Source organism: Onychostruthus taczanowskii, unplaced genomic scaffold (genome assembly GCF_017590055.1).
Source record: "Onychostruthus taczanowskii isolate IOZ18803 unplaced genomic scaffold, ASM1759005v1 scaffold89, whole genome shotgun sequence".
Lineage (NCBI taxonomy): Eukaryota > Metazoa > Chordata > Aves > Passeriformes > Passeridae > Onychostruthus > Onychostruthus taczanowskii.
In genome coordinates, this window is record NW_024506882.1 from 917,261 (window position 1) to 940,309 (window position 23,049).

General features: G+C 49.4%; 1 protein-coding gene across 24 annotated transcripts in view; it reads left to right on the plus strand.

The window, feature by feature from the left end:
- MSI2 (musashi RNA binding protein 2) overlaps nucleotides 1-23,049 on the plus strand; it is a 202,678-nt gene that overhangs the window by 56,712 nt on the left and 122,917 nt on the right. For all 24 annotated transcript variants that reach the window (XR_005954155.1, XR_005954156.1, XR_005954157.1 and 21 more), the window contains exon 6: nucleotides 13,888-13,980. Coding sequence is in view for 20 of the 24 variants with exons in the window: in XM_041425294.1 (XP_041281228.1) it covers nucleotides 13,888-13,980 (93 nt within the window). In the remaining 4 variants the exon portion in view is untranslated. The remainder of the gene's footprint in view (nucleotides 1-13,887; nucleotides 13,981-23,049) is intronic.

A 23,049-nucleotide genomic window follows, 5' to 3' on the forward strand; every position in this document is an offset into this window, starting at 1 on the left:
GGAGCTGAATCAGTGCTTGTTATTTTTGGTTACTAACAGTACACTTGAATTCAGGAACTCGCCTGCTCCCTTCCCCCTTGCTCCCCTCCTGTGCCTAAATATATCCCACCAGTCAATCAGCACTGGCAGGCATCAATGCTATGGCTGTCAGATCGAGTTAGCTGTGGAGAGCCACAGCTACTGGCTTGGGTTTTTGGGCTTGAAAATGTATTCAAATAGTGGCATTGTCATTTGACTTGCAAATAAGTATAGTCTGGTAATGGGGCCCTTGTATGGGAAGAATGATGCAGCACTTCAGACAAATCTATGTCTTCTTCCCATGAAGCAGATTAGCAATAATACAATCCACGCTGGTGTTTATGGCTGCACGCTCAGTGAACACAGACATTTCTGAATTTTCATTAATGGTGGATTTGTAGTTTTTAATGGAACAAAGAAAAAACACTGGAAATCAAAGAAATGCTAATTCCTTCCTGAGAAACTTAAGACAACATTTGGTTTAGAGGCAAATCTGCTCTGGTTGGCATTTTCCCTGTTAATTCTTCTCCCCTTATCTGGGCTTGTTGGGTGGTTGGTTGCTGGAGAGCAGCACTTAAGTGCACACATTATCTTTGTTGCTGCTCCTTCCCAAAGGAAGGGACTGGCCTTTGGTGACGGCATAGCGATTGCCACAGCAACCAGGCAGGATGTCACAGATTCACAAGTGTGATTTTACATTCAGAACAGCAGCAGGAGCAGATGGATATTGGAAACAAAGTCCCCACCCCCTCCCTCTGCCTCCTTGCTCTCCTTCCCAAAGCAGTGGCAGCCCTTCTCCCCGGGCTCTTTGTGCTTGTCCTGCCTCGCTCCAGGGCTGGTGGCAGCATCACTGTGCCCGCTCCTGACTTTGGGACTCACTCAGGAGCTTGGGCTCAGCCTCAGCTTGGACGTTGTTTCGTTAACTTCGTAGTGGCTTCATCCTTGTAATCCTGGAGTCAGCAGAAGGAGCAAGGCCAGCCTCGCCGTGGGCAGTCAGACGCGCTGGGAGCCATCGCGCGCAGAAGTTGATTGTAGCACCCACCCACCGTGTGGGCAACAGCCTCGGGAACATATGCTCAGTCTGCTTTCCCAAAAAAGACAATATTGGAAGCAGATGCAGGAAGGGGTTTGCACTCAGTGAAATTTGAGGTCAGGGCCTCTGGCTGGAAGCGCAGGGATCTTGCTGAGCATCCCGGCTGAGGGCTCTGCAGGGAGGCAGCAGAGTCAGCGCGGGCTGGGCACACACAGGGCCAGGAGAGCCCCAAAATCACCTTGTCACTGCCACCCCTGGCCCTGCCCGTCCTCCCCTCGTCACAGCAGCCCTGTCACTCCTCTGTGGGCCTGCTTGCTGTCCTGGTAGTGCAGTCAAGTCCCCAGGTTCTGGCCTGAGCCGTGCAGGTGCCAGGGGTGCCTCTGGATGTGCCCCAGGTGCCAGGCCAGCTGACCCCGGGCTCTGAGCTGCCTCTTGTGCTCCCCACAAACCCTCAGCAGAGCTTCTACTCCACTTTGCAAACACTGCGGGCTCCTGCGCGTTACTCCCGGGTGTTAAAGCCACTTTGGTGCTGATGGGAGAAAGAAGCAAAACTCGAGAGCCCTGGAGCACAGATGACTTGCCCAGACCTGGCCAGGTCTCCTCAGAGACTCCTTATTCTGCTGAAAATTGTAGGCTCCGGTCTAGTGGGCTGAGGCACTCTGAAATTATGCTCAAGTTTAAAGTTTCAAAGGAGTTAGGTATCAAATTTGCACTGACTTGGATTTCACTAAGAGCAGAGTATCTATTTTTGTCTGGCAGCAGTAGGGTTGCAGACCAAGATCCCCTTGTATTTTTATTTTATTTGACTTTGAAAACACCAGCTGTGATCCTCTACACAGTTACTGGTATGAAGCACATGAAATTTTAATTAGCTTGGGTGAAGGGAAAGGAAGTTCTGGTAATTTATTTAATATATAAATGCCCCTCTGCTTTCTTTAGTTTATGTGCTGGAAAGATTGCATTAGAAATTTTCCTATAACAGGGGAGATTTAAATGCATTTTTAGGACTGTCTTGAAATCAAAAAGTGAAGTGCCTCTAAACTATTTAGATGAAAGGTACTATTGATATTTCACTATTTCAAATAAAAGTAGATGATATCATTATTATTATTTCTGTTATTTTTACTATTAGTATCTTAATGGAGCCTTTCAGTGAGTGCTGAAAAGTGAACAAAGGAGCATCAGTGCTGTATACCCAGACTGTGCTGGTGTCAGAGATCACAGGAATTTCCCTTGATGGGGCTCCCACCTTTGCTTTCTCCTGACCTGCTGCCACGTCCTCGGGTCTCCCCTGTCTCCTCGGGTCTCCCCTGTCTCCTCGGGTCTCCCCTGTCTCCTCAGCTCCGAAGAGCCTGCAGGCAGACTCCTGCTGCCCCAGAGGGAAAAGCCCAGGCACAGCTGGCTGTGTGTGTGCAGGTGATTTATCCCAAAGGCAGGCTCCTGTCTCAGCCCAGACCCTGCTGCTGGCAGTTGAACTCCTCTGCTCAGAGCTTTTGGCCTTTGCCTCTGTCCCTGCACATAATTTCTGGTTTTCTTTGCATCCTTCCTTGCTCCTTAACGAAACAACGAAAGAAAGTCCCTCTGAACTGTGCAGGTAGCCCTGTAAGAAGTACAGTGACACTGGTATTAGTACCTGCTCCACCTGGGAGAGGCTCTTGGTGCTGGCAGTGATCTCGGTGCTCCCCCAGTATTTCACAGACACGCACTGAAAAGCGTCTTTATTCAGTTTGACTGTTGCTATTATGTGGCGAGGCATTCAATAAAAGTTGTGATTTATGAGATGTGTGTGGCCGTTGTTGTTTTTTGCTCTGTCATCTATCAGGGAGAGAAAAGCCAGGCCTGATAATTCTTGGCACTTGGTTTTTTCAGTTAAGAATGTCAGCTGTCAGGTTGTCAAGAGAAGTTATTTCTCTGGGTTTTTTTTTTTTTTTAATAGGCAGAGATCCTGCTTCATACTGTGCTGGGTTGATAAGGGAGTGCTTTCTGTGCTGCTGAAAAGTGTGTCCCATGGTAAGGCCCTTGGTGTGTGCCCACTTAAACTTCAGTGCTTTGTGTTTTCAGTGTGTGACAGCACTTGATTGCTTAATATACAAATGCATTCACTTTCTTTTTTTGCAGCTTTTATGTGTTTTTTTTTTTCCCTCCTCTCCCTTTCTCTCCTCCTGAATGGAATGGGTTTTTTTTCCCCTTCTCTGTGACTAGGTATTTAAAAAGTGCTCTTTTGCAAAATATGTGCACATTAGATAATCTGGTGTTGCATAAAAGCTCTTTCATATTTTGGGGGCTTCATGCATGCATAAAACAGGCCTAATTGAAGATAGAGGCTGTTTGTCACGAATGTGAATATAAGGATAGGGGACAGAGGGGAAGAATTATGTTAAATACCAGGGTGATGTGGTTTTTTTTTCTCTTTTCCTTATTAGTTATTTGCAAAAATGTATCAAAAAGTCATTTTGATGCAGTGCACAATAGTATCACAAACTTGTGCTTTGCATCCTAAGTGCCTGGTTAGAGCACAGTTAGAAGCTGAAATCATTCCTCTATTAGTCCCTGGAGTCCTGTATAAGTCTTTAACTCTCAGCATGTGGTCTGTGATTTAACGGTGGATGAAGGATTGCTGAGCTGCAGCTGCGTGGAGAACCTCAAATTTTCCAATCTGCAGCCTGTCCCCTTCCTCCTGCAGAGGACCCATCAAAACCTTGCCAGAGCTGGCAGCATGCTTGCCTTGGGGGCTGGCAGGAGTGGCAGGCTCACTGTCAGAAAGGGGCAGGGAAGGTCTCTGGTGGGTGCTGGGATGGCTTGCCAGCTGTCACCATGTGGCTGCAGGTACAGCTTGTGGAGGGGTTGTTTTGGTGAGTCAGTCTCCGTGGAAAAGGCAAATGTTTCCTGTGTGTAGTTCAGTGTGCACAGCTCGCTTGCGTGCTGTATATCAACGCTGAAGGTACGAGGCTGAAGAGGTGGGATGAAGGGTTTGGTTGTTAACCTCCATGAGCTGTTTTGGTGTACAGCACTGTGATGGCTCATAGGTCCTCACAAACGTTTCAGTCTGTGTCCGTCTGTCCAAGTCAAGGCACAGGGCTTCCGGAGTTCAACTAAAATTCCCACTGTAGGAACAGTTCTTGCAGCCCTCAGGAGGAACAAAATCTCCAGGTGGGCAGCAGTGCTGGGGCCAGGCTGGGCTGGGTTTGTTCCTGCAGTGCCACAGCACCCCTGGCTCTGGAAGGGGCCCTGCTCTGCTGGCAGAGGTGCTGCTGCTGCTGCACTGCTCCCGACACGGAGCGCGGGCAGCAGGCAGATGTTAACAGTGCTCACACTTGGCTGGAGTCACTCTGCACAAGTGGCTGTTCATGGGAAGTTGTCCCAGCTTTTCATGTCCTGCCAGACCTGGAAATCCAGTCATCTCAGTGACTTGGCCTTTTTATGTGACATTTTTGGCAGTGTTGTAATGATCTAGGTACTTGAAAGTCTGTGAGTGTATTGAGCTGTGATAGGCTTTGATACTGGCAGAGTTCTTGTGCTGGGAGAGATGGGGGAGGAGTGTACATCCAGCCAAATGTTTATTTTCAGTAACATCATTGTTATTAGAGACCTGGTATTATAGATCAGCTAAGAATGAGTCCCTCCATGGTAGCTGGGGTTGTTCTGTGAGCCAGTCCAGCACCTCACAGCAGTGCTGAGCTGCTCCCCTTGAGCAGGAGCTGTGCTGGGGCACCCTGGGGGTCAGCTGCTGCTGTTCCCAGCTTGGTGGGTAGCACAGAGCCTGGCTGTGCCTGCTGGGGCTGGGGCTGGGCTCCCAGCGTGTGCCTCAGGCTGGCGTGGGTTTATTTTCCTCCTGTCTGGGGAAGTCCCTGAGCTGCTGTGGCGAGCCTGTGGTGACAGTGCTGGCTGTCCTGGCACAGCTCCCTGTGAGACAGGAGCACGAGAGGTGGCCTGCTGTGGTGGGCAGGCAAACCTGACCCATCAAGGTGTTGCTCAGAGCTGGTTTCCTTCCCCTGGCTGCTGAGTGTCCTGCCCCAAACACCCAGCACAAACACATCCCTTCTCGCTGAACCTCCCGCCGAGTGCTCGGGGTTGCAGAGTTAACAGCTTTAAATAAATTCTTCCTGGAGATAACTGATTTATTAGGCTCCTACCCTTCTGAGGGCAAAGCTAGTCACAATTAACAACCACAGCAGCGTGGGGCCGTTAGCACTGTGGGTCATAAATCTTTTGATGTTGGGTATGACTGGCTGATGGGCTCGGAGGGCAGAACTCCAGACAAAGTGTGACTTCAGCATGGGCCGGTGGCAGGGCTGGTGTGACACATGAATGGCTCTGCTTGTGTACCCAGGTGTGTGTTGGAGGAGCACCCTGGCTTGTCCCTGCTGTCCCCGCTGCTGGTGTTGGTGGCACCCTGGGCAGCACCTTGGGCTGCGCTTCACGCTCTGGTTTCACAGTGTGTCTGCACTCCTGGTTCTCAGCAGGACATCCAGGAGCAGAAACCAGAGATGTGCCAGCTGTGGGCAGCAGCAGAAGGGCCCCTGTGTGGTGCCCAGCTCCCTCCAGCCTGCCATCCCTCCCTGGCTCTCAGCTCTGGTGGCACGTGCCTGAGAAATGAGCCCTCCAGGCCCTGGTGGGTAGATGCTGTTGCTCCCTGGTGGCATCTCTGTTTGAATAAACAATTGTTCCCAGGCCTGGTGGCGTGGTTTGCAGCGCTGGGGAGAGATTTCTTGCCGGGTTTGTAAAAATGATCTAAATGGATCCGACATTGTGGCCATAAAACATCTGTAACATTACACATTTAGTTATGTTACTAGAGACTTGAGTTCATTTTGATGGGCAGTATTTTATCTGCTACTTTTCCCCTTCTGAAAGCAAAGCTTTCTGTAGAGGAGGATTTATAGAAATATATTTCTAGTACAAAGTCATGCACATTAATTAAGATGTTGGAGTAAAGGAGAAATAATGTCTTCTTTTGGAGACCTTGGCTGATTTATCTCTTGCTTGGTAGTTTGATATGGCCTTCCTAGCTAGGAACAATATTTTTTTATTCTTCCTTTAATAACAATAATGTCAGTAACAATGTCTTGCACTATTCCAGCATCTTCAAATCAGACTTTCAGCGGGTTAGGCATTTAATGAGTGAAACCTCACAGGCTCCATTGAGCTGTGGGGATATATTTCTGTTCTTTTTGTGGAAATCAAGGCACACAGCACTCGATTGTGCAACGCACTCAACCTAATGAGGCTTCCCCAAATGCTGTGAGTTCAAATGTGTGCTTAGATGCTGAGCCCTGCAGTCTCCAGCTGAGCTTCTCCCAAGACTCTTTGATACGTCAGGGCTGTGGAGACTGAAATGACTTGCCCTGTGGTCACTGAGTGAGTAAACATCACACAGGGAGACAAGCTCTTGTAGCTCTGAGATGCTTCCTTCCTTTGGAAAAAAAATGGATGTTTTCTCTTGCCTTGCTCCCACTCCTCGTTTGTGGTGCCTCTCCTCAAGGGCCCTTTTATTCCCAGTCAAGGGTTATTTGATCTGCTTTAGAGTGGCAACGGTGTTGGTTTCATAAAGGCTGGTGGGCTCCCTCCCTGGCAAGGGGAGCATCTTCCCTTTGTGAGCTGGAGCTGGGAGTGCTGCAATTCCTGTAATTCACCAGCCCATTTGTGTGGGGGGGAAAGGATGAAAGCAAACACAGCATTTCATAAAGCTGTGAAAGTGTTTCAGCAGCAGTAATAGGCAAATCTGGGCGTTTTGCAGGATTTTAGTGGTCTCACATCAGAGGGAGAGCTCACCCTTGTGCGGAGCCTTGCAGCTCCATGAGCTTGACTCAGCAGATGAAGTCAAACCTGCTCATCAGTAACTGATTGCCATGTGCAGCTAGAGTATGTAGATGAAATTAATCAAGGCTAGGGGTTAAAGTTTCCATTTGTTCTTTTCAGAGAAATCATCTGGAGTGTGTTGGGAAGGAGGTAAATTGCTTCACACATTTCTTATTCCTGTGAATTTCTCTTGTTTTAGCAGATTATCTAGGATCTTAACAGAGAGCTCCCATCACTGATTTTAGAGGGTTATCATGAAAAATTAGTTGATACTAACTTAGAAGCATTTAAATTATGTCCTGCTCTCTGCATTGTAGAGGCAATACATTTCTTTGGACTGGCCTCAGTGTTCGGAGCTGGAAGAATTTACAAACTCTGGCAGAGTGCTTCTCCTCTCCAGTTCAGGCTGTGAGCTGGGTTTTGTTGAGCACTGAGTTACAGGACTTTGCCTGAGCTTCCCAGGAGCCTTTTGTCACTCGTGCTGGGGATGCCAGCAGGTCTGTGCCGGCCCAGCTTCCTGCCCCTGTGCACAGGAGTGTGCCTCTCACTGCTGTCCTGCACACCCCTCCTGGCCTGGGAGGGCAGGGACAGCCAGGGGCCTTCTCCTTGCATTGATCCAGGTTAAAAAATGAGGGCTTGGGCTGTGCTTTGGGAAGCTGATGAGTTGGTTCCCCACTTCATCCATCCTGCCTCACCTTCGGAGCTGTGCTACAGATCGACCTTGGGAGCATTGTCCTCCAAAAGGACAGAAAATTGTGACAGCCAAAGGTTGCCTGGTTGTGTTTTGGACATGGCACAAGGCTTTTCCTTCGGGAAGATGGTGTGACACGGGTGAGGAACTGATGCAATGGTGATGGTTAGTTGATCTGTGCTCCCACTGAGACCTGCTGGCAGAGCTTCCAAAGGCAGAATGCCATCTCCCCCTTTTCCCCTCCCTCTTCTCCCTCCCTCTCTCTGCCTGCACAAGGTGAAGTTTTGCCAGTAGCCTGTAGATTGAGGACCAGAGGCTTAATTGCTTCCCAGTGGGGCCTTTGTCCCTCATTACTTGGGCATTGCAGAAATCCCCCCTCCCAGTCACACTGGGCAGTGCTCTCCATTTGTGGCCCCGAGATGTATTAATTTAAAAATAATTATCTTCGTTTAAAGTTATTAATGCAGTTTTTAAGCACTGCTGAACAGTAATCAGGCAGGCAGGTTGGATAAGTTGTCTGCACTCAGTGAATATTTAGAGTTACCTTCCTGCCATACCATGCACGAGGAGCTGAAGCAACCAGGGGGATTTAAATAGGTTTGCTCTGCTGCCCTGCTCTTGCCTGTGCTCCTGTAACCTGTAAAAGAGTTAACTGGAGCACAGGAGGTGGGAGCAGCCCTCAGGGATGTGATATAACTGGTTACAGTGAGGCTGTGGGGCCAGGAGCTGTTCCTGGGCTCTGGAGGGGGGAGCTCTGGCTCTGGTGGATTTTACTGTATCTTTTGATATGAAGCTTGAAGGCAGATTTTGCTCAAAGGACCTGCTGAGCTCTCACAGCTGGGGCTAATTTTCAGGCTTGGATCTCCCATGCAGGGAGCTCTGTGGTGGTGCAGGTAAAGGTGTTGCTGTGCCTGGGAGCTGAGGGTGGCTCAGGGGGGTGTGTGGGATGCTCCTGCCTGGGCAGCAAACGCTTCTTTTGGGAACAGCCCCTTCCTGGGGGTGTGTGGGATGCTCCTGCCTGGGCAGCAAACACTTCTTTTGGGAACAGCCCCTTCCTGGGGGTGTGTGGGACACTCCTGCCTGGCAGCAAACCCTTCTTTTGGGAGCAGCCCCTTCCTGGGGGTGGCTGTGGCCCATGCAGGCTGCCATCACCTAAATGTACCTGTGGGTGAGTGAATGAGGGGCTGGTCCTCCCAGGGGGGCAAATCAGGGAGTTAAACCCAGTAGCAGTTGGGAAGGTGGACCAGGAAGGGCTTTGCTTCACCCCTGGCCAGGTTTGCTTGTGAAACGCCGAGGATGGCTTTGGCAATTGCTGCCAGTTCAGTCTGTCTTGGCAAAATCAGTTTGTGTGTTCTGCCTCCTGCTGATGCCACAGCCATCGAGGGAGGGAAATGCTCAACCAGCAAACCCTCCCAGCAGTAACAGCAGAACCCAAGGCAGCCAAAATCCAGGAATACAGCAGGGACCAGGTTTTGTTTCTGAGTGGGTTGGGAGCAGAGAAGCCCTGTGTATTTTCCCAGAAATCAGGGGAGCTGATTTCCCGCTGGGAGTGTGTGCTGGTCGTTGGGATTACAGTTCTCTTTCATTCCCACGTCCCTTCTGTAGCTCAAGCAGCTCTCACAGGATGCCATGAGCTTACACAGGGGTCAGGCACGAGGTGTTTGCCCTGTTGAAGTCTTGCTGCAGTCCAACACTCGACAGTACATGGCGCGTGGGGCCGCGCTGCCTTCGCAGGGATCGCGCTCCCGGCGCAGCTGGGACAGGGATGGAGCTCGGTGCCCAGCTCCTCCTCACCTGTGCAGGAATACCTGGAGACAGGATGGTTCTGGGCTGCTCTCTGTGAGCACACACAGGTTGGCAGCTTTCACTTAATACTGCCTTTTTTCCCCCGTGTCTTTGCATCACGTTTCAGTTGAGTTTTTAATAGCTTTTTGGAACTTCCTAGGGGGATCCCAGAGGCAGAAAACAAAAAAAACCTGGAGAATTCTTATGGTGTGTGCTCTGCCAAAGAAGCTGGCAGTTCTGTTAACAAGATCACTTCCCCGTTACATGAATTATTGTTGCTTTTAATTAGAAGTAATGCTGTAGTTTGAACGTACAGCACAATGGGGTATAAAATGCAGTTCAGCACAGATACCAAAGCTGGTTTTTCCAATTACAAACCTATTTAGAAGGTGGATACACTAGAAATGATGGAATGCCAAGCTGCAGATGAGGTGAGCAGGCTGGGATACACGTGCACCCCTGCACACGCTGTTGTACAAAAGAGGAGAGTGCTCTGGAAAACAGTTACGTATGCATAATTAACTTAATCTGAAATTAATGCTAATTTCTGCAATTTGCGATGCAGATTCACTATTAGTACTCTAGTCCACTTCCACTGTATTGAGAAGTTGAGGATGCAAAGCCTCAAAGTGATGAATTCCACACTGGGGAGTGCCAGAGCAGGGTTCAGCACAGGTTCTGGGGTGTTCCATGTGCTGGGGGTGTGTCTGTGTCTCCTGCTGTGGGATTTTACATGGATTTTACTTCCCAGCGTGGCCTGCCAGTGGCACACTGGGGCTCCTCTCTGTGCCAGCACTCATCCTTTCCACCCTCACCATCCTGAGCCAGGAGCTCTGCACTAAAACTGGAGGCAGGAGGACAGCTAAAAGGCTGTGTAGAGAATGGTTGGGAAATGACACCAAAAGCCATTACCCTGAAGTTAAATATGTGACTTCTTTGTTGCATGTAGACAGGGCCTTGACTCATCTAGAAGGAATGGTGGGTACTTACTGCTTGAGATTTTGAAATTCTGGGAATCCTGCAAAATATTTCATGAGCTTAAAATCTTCTTTTTTTCATTTTTACTAGTCAGGATAATAAGACAGTTTTGGTGGGGGAGGAAGAGCTGCAGAAGATGATGAGCAGCATTAGTGTGTGAGTGTGAGGGGTGTTCAGGGGCTCAGAGCTGGAGCCCCCAGCTCTGCACAACCTTCCTTCATTTCATTGGGTAGCCTGGGTTTAGCTCACGTTTGTATTGGCATGTTGGAGTGGGACTTTGGTTCCCAGAGGCTGCATCTTCAGCCTGTTGTGTAGAGGAGATTTACCTGATACGCCCCAAACTGATCTGATTACAGCCATAACCTTGCACCAAATGCCATAAACCCAGCAGCCTTGCCTGGCTGGAGCAGGGAAGGTTTTCTTCCTGCTCGTGCACCTCCTGAAGTGTTTGCTCAGTTTCAGAGCACAAAGGCGATTATATTTTTCAAAAGCCGAGCCAGTAAAGAGAATGTAACCTTGAATGCCTCCTCGCAGGAGTAGTCACATGTGTTTTGATTAACTCAGCACCAGCACCGTACACAAACAGAGCAGTTCTGTGATGCTCACAATTAAAGGGCCTCACGCCAGCCCGGATCTGCCTCTCCTGGCAGAGAGAGACCCCTTCAGTGCACAAACCCTGCAGAAGGGTCTGGTGCCACGGCTTGCAGAGCCCTGCAGCAGCCAGGGCTGGATATGTTACACTGCAAACGGAATGCGGAGACACGGAGCTGCAGGTATTGTGGTTTCACAGTGACCCAGACCTCCTGGAGTCCTTAATAAAACATGGGCTTGTGATTGATTCACACAAATCGCCTCCTGTTACCCAAAGCCCGCTGTTCCACCCAGGAGAGGGCAGCTGGGGATGCTGGCAGAGGGTCCAAGCCCACCAGGGCTTCTGTGACACCATCGTTGTCAGCAACCCCCAGAAATATTCTGAATTTACTCACAGGAGAAGGCAAAGATGCTCAGTGACTTTCACTGGAGGAGTTTGGGCTGGCAGGGTGTGCCCCAGGTGCCCAGGCCGTGTGTCCCGGTGCCACACGGTGTCTAATGCTGCAGAGTGGGGAGGCCACAGCAGCACAGATGTGCCAGGTGTGGGGACAGCTCACCTGGCAGAGGGCAGGGAGGGAAATGGGCAGGACAGCTCCTGGGCAGGGGCTGGCCTGGGCTGAGCCCCACGGTGGCTCTGTGGTGAGGGGTGTCCCCTTCACCCGAGGGGAAGCAGGCTGCTCCTGGTGCCACCTGCCCGTGTCCCTGCTGCCCATGTCCCTATTGCCCATGTCCCTCCTGCTCCTGGTCCCTGCTGCCCGTGTCCCTGCTGCTCCTGGTCCCACCTGCCCGTGTTCCTGCTGCCCATGTCCCTTATTGCCCATGTCCCTCCTGGTCCCTGCTGCCCATGTCCCTGCTGCTCCTGGTCCCTGCTGCCCATGTCCCATCTTCCCTTGTCCCTGTGCCTGTGTCCCTGCTGCCTGTGTCCCTTATTGCCCATGTCCCTCCTGGTCCCAGCTCCCCATGTCCCTATTGCTCCCCGTGTCCCCATCCTCCCTCCTAGCTGCCCAGGCTCCGTGCTTTGGGCCAGGTGAGGCCGTGCTGTCCCGTGCTGTCCCGTGCTGTCCCGGTGCTGCCCCGTGCTGCCCCGTGCTGCCCCGTGCTGTCCCGGTGCTGCCCCGGTGCTGCCCCGGTGCTGCCCGGTGCTGTCCCGGTGCTGCCCCGGTGCTGGGGAGGCAGCAAATCCTGCCGCAGAGGCACGTCAGGGTGTGCGTGTTCTGTTCTGGTGCTGGGGGAACGGGGAGCAAAGCAATTGAAGACTCTCTTCAGGGAAATGTGGATTGTAACAGCAGACTTAATTTTGTGCTTCGCTCTGGTACCAAAGAGCTGATTTCTGAAACCATTTCCCAGCTCGCAACGCATCTCTAGGCATTAAAATGTTGTGAATTTGCTTGTCATTACCAATATTTTCTTTGACTGAAGCTATTGAAACAAAGTGATCTTTTTTTTTTTTCCCTATAACCTTCAATCTTGCTTCTAAAAGCAGTAGCTCTCTTTTTCTCTTTCTTGGTCAAATATAAAAATGATGATAATTTCAAATACTGCTTTAGAATAATTGCTTTCCTCCCTCTTTTGTATGACAACAGAAGCTTGGCCTGATCTTAAATCAGATGCTGGCAGGCAGAGGGCTCTTGACAGCCCTGCAAAATCCTTTAGTTACAAGTCGGCTTTAGCCAATTCTTTATTTGTAAATGACAATTTTCTACAGAAAAATATATGCTTGGGCTTCAATTTTGGAGCCCTAGATTGCAGCCAGGAAAAAAATAATTGAATTTTTACACATTTTTTTTCCCTCCTCTCTTTTTCTTCCTAACTTCAAAAAAAAAAAAACAAACCCAAACAGAAGAAGTGAGGCTGTGTAAGGTGTGGTTGGAGCTGATTGAGGGGATGTCTGCCCTGGCTGATGTGGGGACAGCAGTGACAATTCATTTGTTCTGTGCTGGGAGGGCTCGGGGCTGCTCCAGGCTCTGTGTGTGCCCCAGCCCCGGGGTTTGCCCGTGGGTGTGACAGGGTGACCTCGGCGTGGAGCAGCTCTGCGCCGTCCTCGTGGCCTCAGGAGCCTCACCACAGGCATCTTCAGAGTTTTTAGTGAAAAAGTCAGGAGGTGATGAGCCCTGCAGGCTGATCCCTGTGCCTCTGTGCAAGCGGCAGGTCCTGGCTCTGGAGTTAGCGGCTTTTCCCCTTTTTTCTGGAAGTCTTTTCCCCCAGTTTGCAGAGCTCAGTGCCCAGGTGTGTTGTGAGGTGTTGGCTGCTCCCCTGGGCTGGGCAGGGCTGACTCCAGCAGCTGCAGGGCTGCTCAGAGGGGGCTGGCAGCGTTGTCCTGGCCCTGCCCTCGCTCCCGGGGACCCCACGAGGCTTTGGGATCAGCCCCCCAAGCCGGGCTGGGTTTGTGTGCCTGGCTGGTCCTGCAGGTTCCTGGGGGTTCCTGGAGGGGCTGTCTGCCCTGGGGATGGGGGTTCCACCAGCCTGGGCTCTGGTGGCTGCAGATGCTGTGTCGGCAGCTCTGGCTGTCTTTCATCATTTGATTACTTTAAAAGTAGCGGTGCAAGTTCCTGTTAAACTGACCCGTGGAAACTTAATAACACATCACTTCGATTTGATGTAATTGCCTTCGCCTGCCAAGGAGCATTCAGCCTGTCTGTAGGAAAAGGAGGGGCAAAGGCACCTCTGCTTTGAGACAGTAGCTATGAAGATACAATGCTTGGACTCCTTTTCCACTTTTATTTGCATTGAGAAGCACAATAAAAATCATTTATTAAAAAAAAATATCCGGGGGCTAGAGTTGTTATTGAGAGCCTTTACTCAGCCATCTCTCAAATAAAAACAAAACAAGACAGAGAAAGAAGTATCTAATCAAATTGAATTGAAATTGCTTTTGTAAAGAAGTATTCTCATTATCTGGGTTAGGGACGGGATCTGAAGAATATTTCTTTTTTCCACATATTGTTTGAAATAATCTGGTTAAACCATATGCTTGTCTTGTAATTTCTTACAGATGGTCACAAGAACAAAGAAAATATTTGTAGGTGGATTATCGGCTAATACAGTAGTGGAAGACGTGAAGCAATACTTTGAACAGTTTGGCAAGGTAAGTTCTGCCCAAGTGAGCACTGCATAGTTATTCTTTCTTCCCTTTCTTTTTGAAGTGTGTTTTGAAAAACAAAAGTGCATTGAGGACTGAGCTCAAAGGAGGGCCAAGTTTTTGCCTCTCCGTGTCATTTCTTGAAGCCTCTGGGATTCCTTTTCTGTTTGTTGCTTGTGTGTGTACAACATTGCCAACGCTGTTTACTTCCACTGAGGAAAAAAGCATCACTGGGAGGTGAATCTGTGTCTGTTCAGGAAGAATGTGACCCTTAGCTGGATGATTACACAGTTGTCTTCTCCATAAAATCAGCCTTCTGTTAGCCCCGATTCCAGTGGCAAAAAGGGCAGGTAGACGTATTGGAGAGCTCATTAATTTGTGAAAATGCCTGAAGGAACCACGTGAAAAGCAAGAGTAATGTGGAAGTCACTAGAATATCCACTTAATTTCTTTCTAGAAAATCCTTTTGCAAGTATCTGTAGAATGCTGGCATCATTGAAAAATAAAAAACAACTACCCAAAAAAAAAAAAAAGAAAAATAAAAAAAGAAAGCCAGCAAAAGAACCCCTCACCAAAAGCCCAAAACAAACAAGTTTATGCAGAGAAGGAGGTCTGAACCTTGCCAGAACAGTCTTTGCTCTGATGAAACAGCTCAAGCCCCACTGTCCAGGCTGTGGCTGGTGCTTAGTGACACTGAGAGCTTCCGTGGAGCTCCCTGGGTCCCCAGGGCTTCTGGAAATTGTTCAGGGGTGCCGTGGGTGACGAGCTCACTGAGCTGCCTGCCCTGAGAGCAGTTTGTGGCACCACCTCGTGCCAGCCCCGCTGGCCACGGGGCTCCGTGGGTTCCAGCTCCATGGGTTCCAGCCAGCAGCTCCATTCCTGTCCTTTGGAGGAGCAGGTGATGCTTCAGATGCAGGATTGCGTGAGGACGCAGCAGGGTATCCCAGAGCAAAGCTGCTCCCATTCCTTGTAGTTGGTTTATGTTTCTTTTATCTGCCCTGAAAAGCCTGAGCCAGGCAGGATTTTGTTGAGGGCTGAGGAGGCGAGTTTATAAATGGTTCCTGTGCTGGATTGATAGTTGTTTGTGGGTTCCAGCTCCATGGGTTCCAGGCAGCAGCTCCATTCCTGTCCTTTGGAGTGCAGCAAGTGATGCTTCAGATGCAGGATTGCGTGAGGACGCAGCAGGGTATCCCAGAGCAAAGCTGCTCCCATTCCTTGTAGTTGGTTTATGTTTCTTTTATCTGCCCTGAAAAGCCTGAGCCAGGCAGGATTTTGTTGAGGGCTGAGGAGGCGAGTTTATAAATGGTTCCTGTGCTGGATTGATAGTTGTTTTGCAAACCAGTCATTTTATTTTCAATAATAATCTTCGATTCCGGCAGGATGTTTACAGCCTGCTGAGCCTTTTATTAAAGGATTACACAAGCTTTTGGATGTTTCTTCTGTAGTTACTTCTAATTGCAGAACTCCACTAACCTGTATTTTTCAAGTTAATAATAGTTTCAATATAAGTGCTTTGCATATTGTCTGGATGTTGTCTTAATATAGTCTTTTTAATTTCACCATCTGGTAGTTTCATGCTTGCAATTTTACAGTCCCTGAGAATGCAGCAGCCAGGCTGTGTCTCAGGACTGACTGGGGATTCGGGATGCTTTGGTTCTGCTTTCATGCTCTGCCATTCTTGAGACAGCCTAGCAGAGGTGTGCCTTCCCAAAGGCAATACTTTGGAAAAATCTAGTGTTTTTTTTCTTCAAGTGCCTTAATTTTGCAGGCTAAAAAATGTATGGAGCTGAAATTGCACAAGTTGGGATCAAGGTAGGAGCCCATTGCCATGTCAGCAGAGCTGGGGTTGTCCCCTGAGGCTGAGCTCCTGCAGGGGTCAGGCTGGCAGGGCTTGGTGCTGTCACCCCAGGTGACCAGTGTCACAGTCCCTGCTCCAGCTTGTTCAGGCTGTGTGAAGCTGGTGGTGTTTGGAGCAGAGGCTGCCTGGCTGTGTGACCTGACCTTGGTGCAGGTGGTGCACTGCTCTTTGTCAGCTGGGACACTTTGGTTTCAGGGTGTTTTGAGGTGATCCTCCTCAGGCTCTGCTTGTCAGGAGGTGGTCGGTGACCCTCGGAAATGGGGAGCTGTGGTGCAGCTGAGTTAGAAGAGTTGTTAGCATGCTGTGGTCAGTGGGATGCTGTGTTCAGATACAGGAGCCAGGGCTGGGGCTGCAGGACCTCACAGGAGTCAATCCTTGTCCATCCCCCTTCCCTGCCCCTCCAGGACTTCCTTGCTGGGAGCCAGCCCTGTGAGGCAGGGCCTGTGCTCAGCACACAGCCTGGCTCTCCATCAAGCTCAGATCTTTCTTAAAACAAAGCAAACTGCATTACACAATTAATGTGTGAGGAGCCGCCCTGTTTGGTAAGAGCATCTCAGGTGATTTGCTCTTTGAAATGCTCAGCTTATTTATCAGCGTGGAAAAAATTGCTTCCAGACCTCTGCAGCTCCTGCAGTCGTGTTTGTGCTGGCTGTGGAGGGCAGCAGTGCAGCCAGGGGAGGCTGCCTTGGTGCCTGGGGGTAGCTCTCAGAGCACAGGGCGTGGGGACAGCAGCCACCAGCTTTGGGGCCAGGTGGGCTCACTCGTGTGACTGGAGCTGGCAGGAAGGGGGGAAAGGGTTGGATTTGAAACTGCAGCTTTTTGAAAAGTCAGCGCCAGAACCTTCGTCTCCAAGAAAAGGAAAAGCTTTGGTAGACCCACCAGCGGAAGTGCCTGATGATACAGCACCAAAGTATGTGGCAATTCCTGAAACCTCCCTTGTAAGATTTCTCATAGTGATTATTTTTTCTTTACCTAAAAGCTCAGGAGTCCCAAATTTCCTTTTGGGAAGGTGGGCATCCTTAGCTTCTGTAAGCTGTGGAAGAAAACTGGGAAAAATGACCTGGGTGAAGCCAAAAGCCGTCAGAGAACATGCACAGAAGAGTGCAGTGAGCAGCCCTGTGACTGCCTAGAGCTGCTGGGCACCTGCAGTTGTTGTAGGGCTCCCCAGAGAGGCTTGGCAGGGTCTGGGTGCTGAGGAGGGGAAGGATTCTCCTTCCAGTCATTTCAGGGAGCAGAATCCATGGAGGACATGAGAAGGCTAAGCTGGGAGAGTACCAAACTAAGCCATAAGCATTTACAATCAGAAGAAGAAGGAAAAAAAACCATTATGTTACTCCAGATCCTGACAGTTGTTTGCTGGATCCTCTCCTGTTTCAGTCAAAGATGTTTCAAACATTCTTACAAACAAAATAAATCCAATGTCCATGTTGACCTGTCTGGGCTCTGCAGCATTGCCCTTGTGCTGAGTGTGAAAAGCTGCTGAGACCAGGCTTTAAAAGAATTTAAATGAGAAGTGTTGGAGCTGAGGAGACCCAGGGATCTCAGTGGGGCTGGCATTCCTCCCCTCTGGAGGGGCCATGGTACTGCCAGGGGCTGCAGATCTGCCTGCTTCTGGCTGTTGGAGGGGTAGGAAGCATGGAGCTCTGAGACTGGGACATGCTGGAGCATTTAAGGCATTGTTTAAAAAAGGGGGAAAAAAAAAGCAGCAGACTCCTCAAGCCTCACCTGGAATCCTGTGAGCAGCAGAGGAAAGCTGTGGGTGCTGTGGGCTCTCAGGACGTGCATGTCCTGCACGTGGGGCTGCAGCAGTGCCCAGGCAGGGCTCAGTGTGCCCAGGTGTGCCCAGGTGCTGCTCCCTGCACAGCTCCTGCAGCAGCAGCCCAGCCTTGTGCAATCACACTTCACATGGCCAACTGTGTAATTAGTTTGGAAGACTTATGCCTAGTCATTGGTTTATCCTAATCGGCTTTGGCTTTTCCCAACAACAAAGTGAGCTTATTTTCCTAAGCTGAAACAACTCTGCTCCCTTTGTTCCTCTCTTTTATTGTCTCATTCCTTTCATTCTGTTTTACTGCCAAAGTTTTGTTTCATTAGGCCTACAAGTCATTTCCAATCCAGTGGGCTGCTACAATAAGGCCTTTATAGCTCAGCTGCCCTGGTTCCCATGTCCCTGCTGGTCCAGAGCCAGGACTTGCTGTTTGACATGGGATTTTAACCCTTTGGCTGCCCCAGCTGCTGCTTCCCCCTCGGTGGGGCCGAGGCAGGCTGAAGCCCTGGTGGCTCATGGGTCCTGATGATTGCGTGCAGGCATTAATTGATGGGGTAATGAGCTGCAGGTAACGCCTTTGGGCCCAGTAATGGGAGCAGAACTCTGAGTAAAAACCTTCTTACTGTAATGAGTCGTGGTGGCAACAGTCCTGGGAATGAAAAGGCCACTGTGTCCTTCCAGCAGGGTGGGAACAGTTCTGGTGAAGGTATGTTCCAGTTGTCCTGAGCTATTAGATCAGCCCATGTTGGACTGTTCTTGTAGAAAAATCACATTTTCTTGTGTAGGAGAGAACACAAATTTCAATTTATCCTTTTTGGAGCCAGAATGGTGATGTTTGAAGGAGATGGGTGAAGCAGTTTTGTGGACACACAATACTTTTCCATATTGCTGTTTCAGAGTGCTGGAGGAGCAGTCAGTGCTGCTGGTGGTCCCAGATGTTTTACTTTCAATCTGAGAGCACTGGCTCTTCAATTTCCCTTTCACAGTAATCCTAAAGTGACTTTCATGGAAAGGGGGCCCTGGCACTTGTTTTTTATTTTAAATTTCCAGATGAAATTGGACCAGACCAGCATGCATGAGTTTTGTGTTCTGCCCTGTCTTGCTACGAGGTCCCTCAGACCTATCATAGCCACGTTTCAGCTTCACTTGGAATATGCTGTTTCCTTAGGAATGGCTTTTAAAATATGGAAACTTTGAGACAAGACAGGATTCCTGAATTACCTCTGTGGATTTGAAATGTTTTGTACAATCACTTGTTATTTCCTGTGAGACACAGAACAGACCAGTGGAATAATAATAATATCTGAATTCTGAGATGGGTTTTTTTTTCTCCTGTTGAGCTTTTGAAAATGTGTAGCTTTCTCATCTCTTCCTTCTGTAGCCTGACTTAGTGTCAGGTGGGAGAGAGGAGGTGCCTCCTCACACCTGGCCCAGCCTGCCTCACCAGGAGCTAAGGCTGTGAACACCAAAACGTGAAAATGAGAATTTCCTCCTTTGGTTCTACCGTGCCCTGCGTTACAACATGGACCCTGGTGCAAACAGCAGCCAGTTTAACCTTTGGAAAAATAACCTGAGTAGTGCAGTGCCTGTGCTGTCAGTGTCAGGAGGGAAGGAGTGGGATCCACGCTCAGGATTTCAGCATAAACCGCTTCCTCCCTGACAGCTGTGAAAATATAAATCAGGAAAACAGGAGAGGAAACTCCTCCTTGTTTGCCAGGCTGTCTGGGTGTGAATGAGTTAATGCACTGCCCTGGTATTAAGCACTCCAGTGGTTTACTTTTCCCTGAGACCTGAGTATGGCCTCTGAAGATGTTTTTACAATAAAGTTGTTAGCATGAGAAAAGGTGGTTTTCTCACCATGGGTTCATTTTGGGGGGATTTGGAGGTCTGTGTGGAGCTGGGGCTAAGGCCAGAGTCGGGAGGTGCAAGGAATTCTGCCTGTATGAAAGTGAAAGCTTAGTTAATTTAGCCTTGGCAGAGAGTTTGGATTGTATTGTCACCTCAGTTGGACATTGATATGTAGATTTAACGGTCAATGGAGACATGGATGGGCTGTCCTTAAAGCCTTTGCTTTGCAGAAAAGTCATTTTTCAGTTTGACAGATTGCTAGCCTTTCACATTTTTCAGCACTGTATTTCCCAGTTCAGTACTTGGGAATTGATTATGTTTTATGAAATGAAGGGATAAATTTGGGCTCTTATTTACATTGTAGTCTGTAATAGCCGGAGTTCCCTAAACATTTGTAATGTGCAGTAAAACAGAGAATGTGTGATGGCTTTTTTTACCTCCTGCTGCCCTCAGTGTTCCCTTCCAGAGTCACTCCAAGCTCCAGGCCTGCTGTGGGACAGCTCAGAGCTCATCCTGTTCTTGTTTCTGAGTTATCTGCAGGCACCTTGGCAGAAGTTGCTTAATTTGGATCGCCTCATCTCCTCAAAACAGAGCCAGCAATAAACAAACACGTCATTGTTTGCAGCTCCTGGTGGCTTTGGGACGAGGAAAAGCAGAGTTTTTGGGGGCTGTTCTGTGACAGCAGCAGCAGCTGCCCCCTCCACGCCTCTGCCCTGTGCTTGTGCTTTAAAATTCCACTGCTTCCACATGTCCTGTTTCCATGTTATGTCCGTGATGTGCCAGAGGATAATGAATGTTCCTTTAAATTTCAGCTTTGGCATGTCACAAGGGATCTGGGATATAAGGGTCCCTCATGGCCTAAAGCACTTCTTATTATTTCTCCTCCCTCCCACACATGCTTTTCTTTCTTTTTTTTTTTTTTTTTAAACAAACTGAGAAATTTGATCGTTGCTTAAAAAGCAGCCACTGTTTTCATCCTGCCAGAGAGGAGCTGCACTCAGGAAGTCAGTTCTGAGGTGGTCTGTAACAAGCCACATGCTTTGTGGAAGTGGTTTTGTTATAAATTAGATGCTGGTTTCTACCTGGGTTTTATGAAAAGAGGAAATGTTAAGGCAGGATTTGTGGGCACCAAGGCACTATCAGAGCCCAGCAGAAGTTTGAAGTGCAGTTTTATTTCCTTTCCTCCTCTGATGATGAAGTGCTGAGGAGGCTTCGTGCTGTAGCCCCGCAGCCTGGGGAGATGTGTGAAATCAATCATCATTCAGGGGCTGTGTTTGGGGAGTGCCAAGTTACATGAAAATACTCAGGTTCCCTCCTCCAACACGTGTGTGAATTTTTTTTTGTGTCTTTGTCAGTTTTGCCACTGAGCCAAACCCGTGGAAATGATCTATATCCTTTCTGAGACCCCAAGGAAGTCAATTTTGTTTTACCCCTGCTTTCATTTCGTACAAATGCAATAGGCTATATAAAATCCCTAACAAATTGAGTTAATCCTATTTGGTTTTTATCCCTGGAGCATTCCTGGGTTCAGCCCCAGTCAGGGGGGATGTAGATGTAGGAATTCCCTGGAAGGAGATGATTTTGGGTGTGCTGTGGTGGCATCTCTGAGCCAAGTTTGGGCCCTTGGGTCTGGCTGGAGCTCTGCCCCAGCAAGCTGGGCTGAAAGCAGGAGGTGGTGCTGTTAATCCCCAGCACTAGGCACCAGGTGAAATATCTGATGGACAGTTTCAATATCTGCTGTGAAATTGCATCAGATTCCACTCTGGCACTTGTCTGGCAGTGCAGCCTCCCAGAGTTATTTCTGGGTGCAGGTGCTGCTCCTGCCTTCCCTCCAGGGCACTGCTGCTCTTTGAGGAGCTGCACTGAGGGGCCCAGGGCTTGGCTTTGGGAAAACCCAAAAAACCCCCAAAACAGTGTTTTAGCAGTGGTTCTCTGATGAGAAAACAGCAGCAGTTATTTAAACCTGGCGTGCTGTAATTGAAACCTGTGCTCTCCTTCCTGCTCATAGACCTGGGGAGGCTCCCAGCCCAGGTGAGCTGGTTAAATAAATCATAATTGATTGGAGAGTCAGCATTTGATCAGTGCCATCATCCCCATCATGGTCACTGAGTGATGGGCTGGCAGACCTGAGGCTGTTCTAAATGATGCAGCTCTGAGTCTGGGCCACAAAGAAAAGGGCTTTTACAAGTGCCCAGGAGGAATTTCCTAGAAAATGTTGCAAATGTGGAGAAGAGCACACATTACTGGGAGCAGGTGTAATAATGCTTTTTCCATGTGGAAATGAATGACCATATTGATCAGTTCTAGAGGTGAAATATCTGGGTTTTGCTCACACGTGGAATATTGAGTTTAATTAAACTTAATTCTTCAGGGGTAGAACACGAAATTCGTTTGATGTCCATCATACTCGTCTCTCTCTGTTAAAAACAACTTACATATTATTTTCTTAGGGGAAAAAAGTGCCTGCACATGTTTGGGTAGAAATGGAGTTGTGGCCAAGCATGAATCATGTCAGTCCTATTGATAATTACCAGTCCTGGTGATACCTGCCAGCCCAGGGAGGGAGAGAGTGGTACAGTATATGTATTTATAAATATAACTGCAGAAACCAGGACAAGGGCAAAGTAGCTCAAATGAAGAGCCAATTAAGATAATCTAAGCAGAATGAGGATTAACTGCCTCTTAATCTGAAGGGCACCCAAAATGCATGTGGCCAGTTTAGATCAAACAAGTGTTGGCTGTGTTTGGGACATCCACGAGGGGTTTGGGGTGAGCAGGAATGAACACGGGGTGCTCACCCCTCTGCCCAGGGCACGTGCTGTTGAAGTGGTTGTGTGTGGCACAGAGTGAGCCTCTGTGCTGTGGTGTCACCTCCGTGGAAGTCTGGAGGAGTATTGGATATGTCATAAAGAAATGATGGCAGCTATGAGGGGAGTTAACATCTTGTAGTATATCTTTTCCAGAAAGAGGAAAGCACTCAGAACTATGTCAGGGAAGAAGCTGCTCTGGGTTTTTTCTTTTGAAAAACACTTTAAAAACCATTTTATTTAACCATTTAGCCCTTGTTCCATTTGCTGCTGCTCCAAGTGAGGCACCTGCAGTGTGTGGTGGGGAAAGGGGGGCACATTTGCACCCGTGTTCCTGGAGACTGAGCTCTTAAATTCCAGCCAACAGGAGCATGGGCAGGATTCCACTTGGAGCATCTGTTTATTCTGCCACTGGCCTGACAGGGTGTGGTGGCTGTGTGCACCTCAGGTGGGGGGCTGGCAGCTCCTGCAGGGTGTTTGTGGGGACCAGGGGGTGCCCAGACCCCGTGCTGGGGGTGCCCAGAGCCCGAGCTGGGCTCAGGGGGTGCCCATACCCTGTGCTGGGTTCAGGGGGTGCCCAGACCCCGAGCTGGGTTCAGGGGGTGCCCAGACCCCGAGCTGGGGGTGCCCAGACCCCGTGCTGGGTTCAGGGGGTGCCCATACCCTGTGATGGGTGCAGGGGGTGCCCAGACCCTGTGCTGGGGGTGCCCAGATCCCGTGCTGGGTTCAGGGGGTGCCCAGACCCTGTGATGGGTGCAGGGGGTGCCCAGACCCTGTGCTGGGGGTGCCCAGAT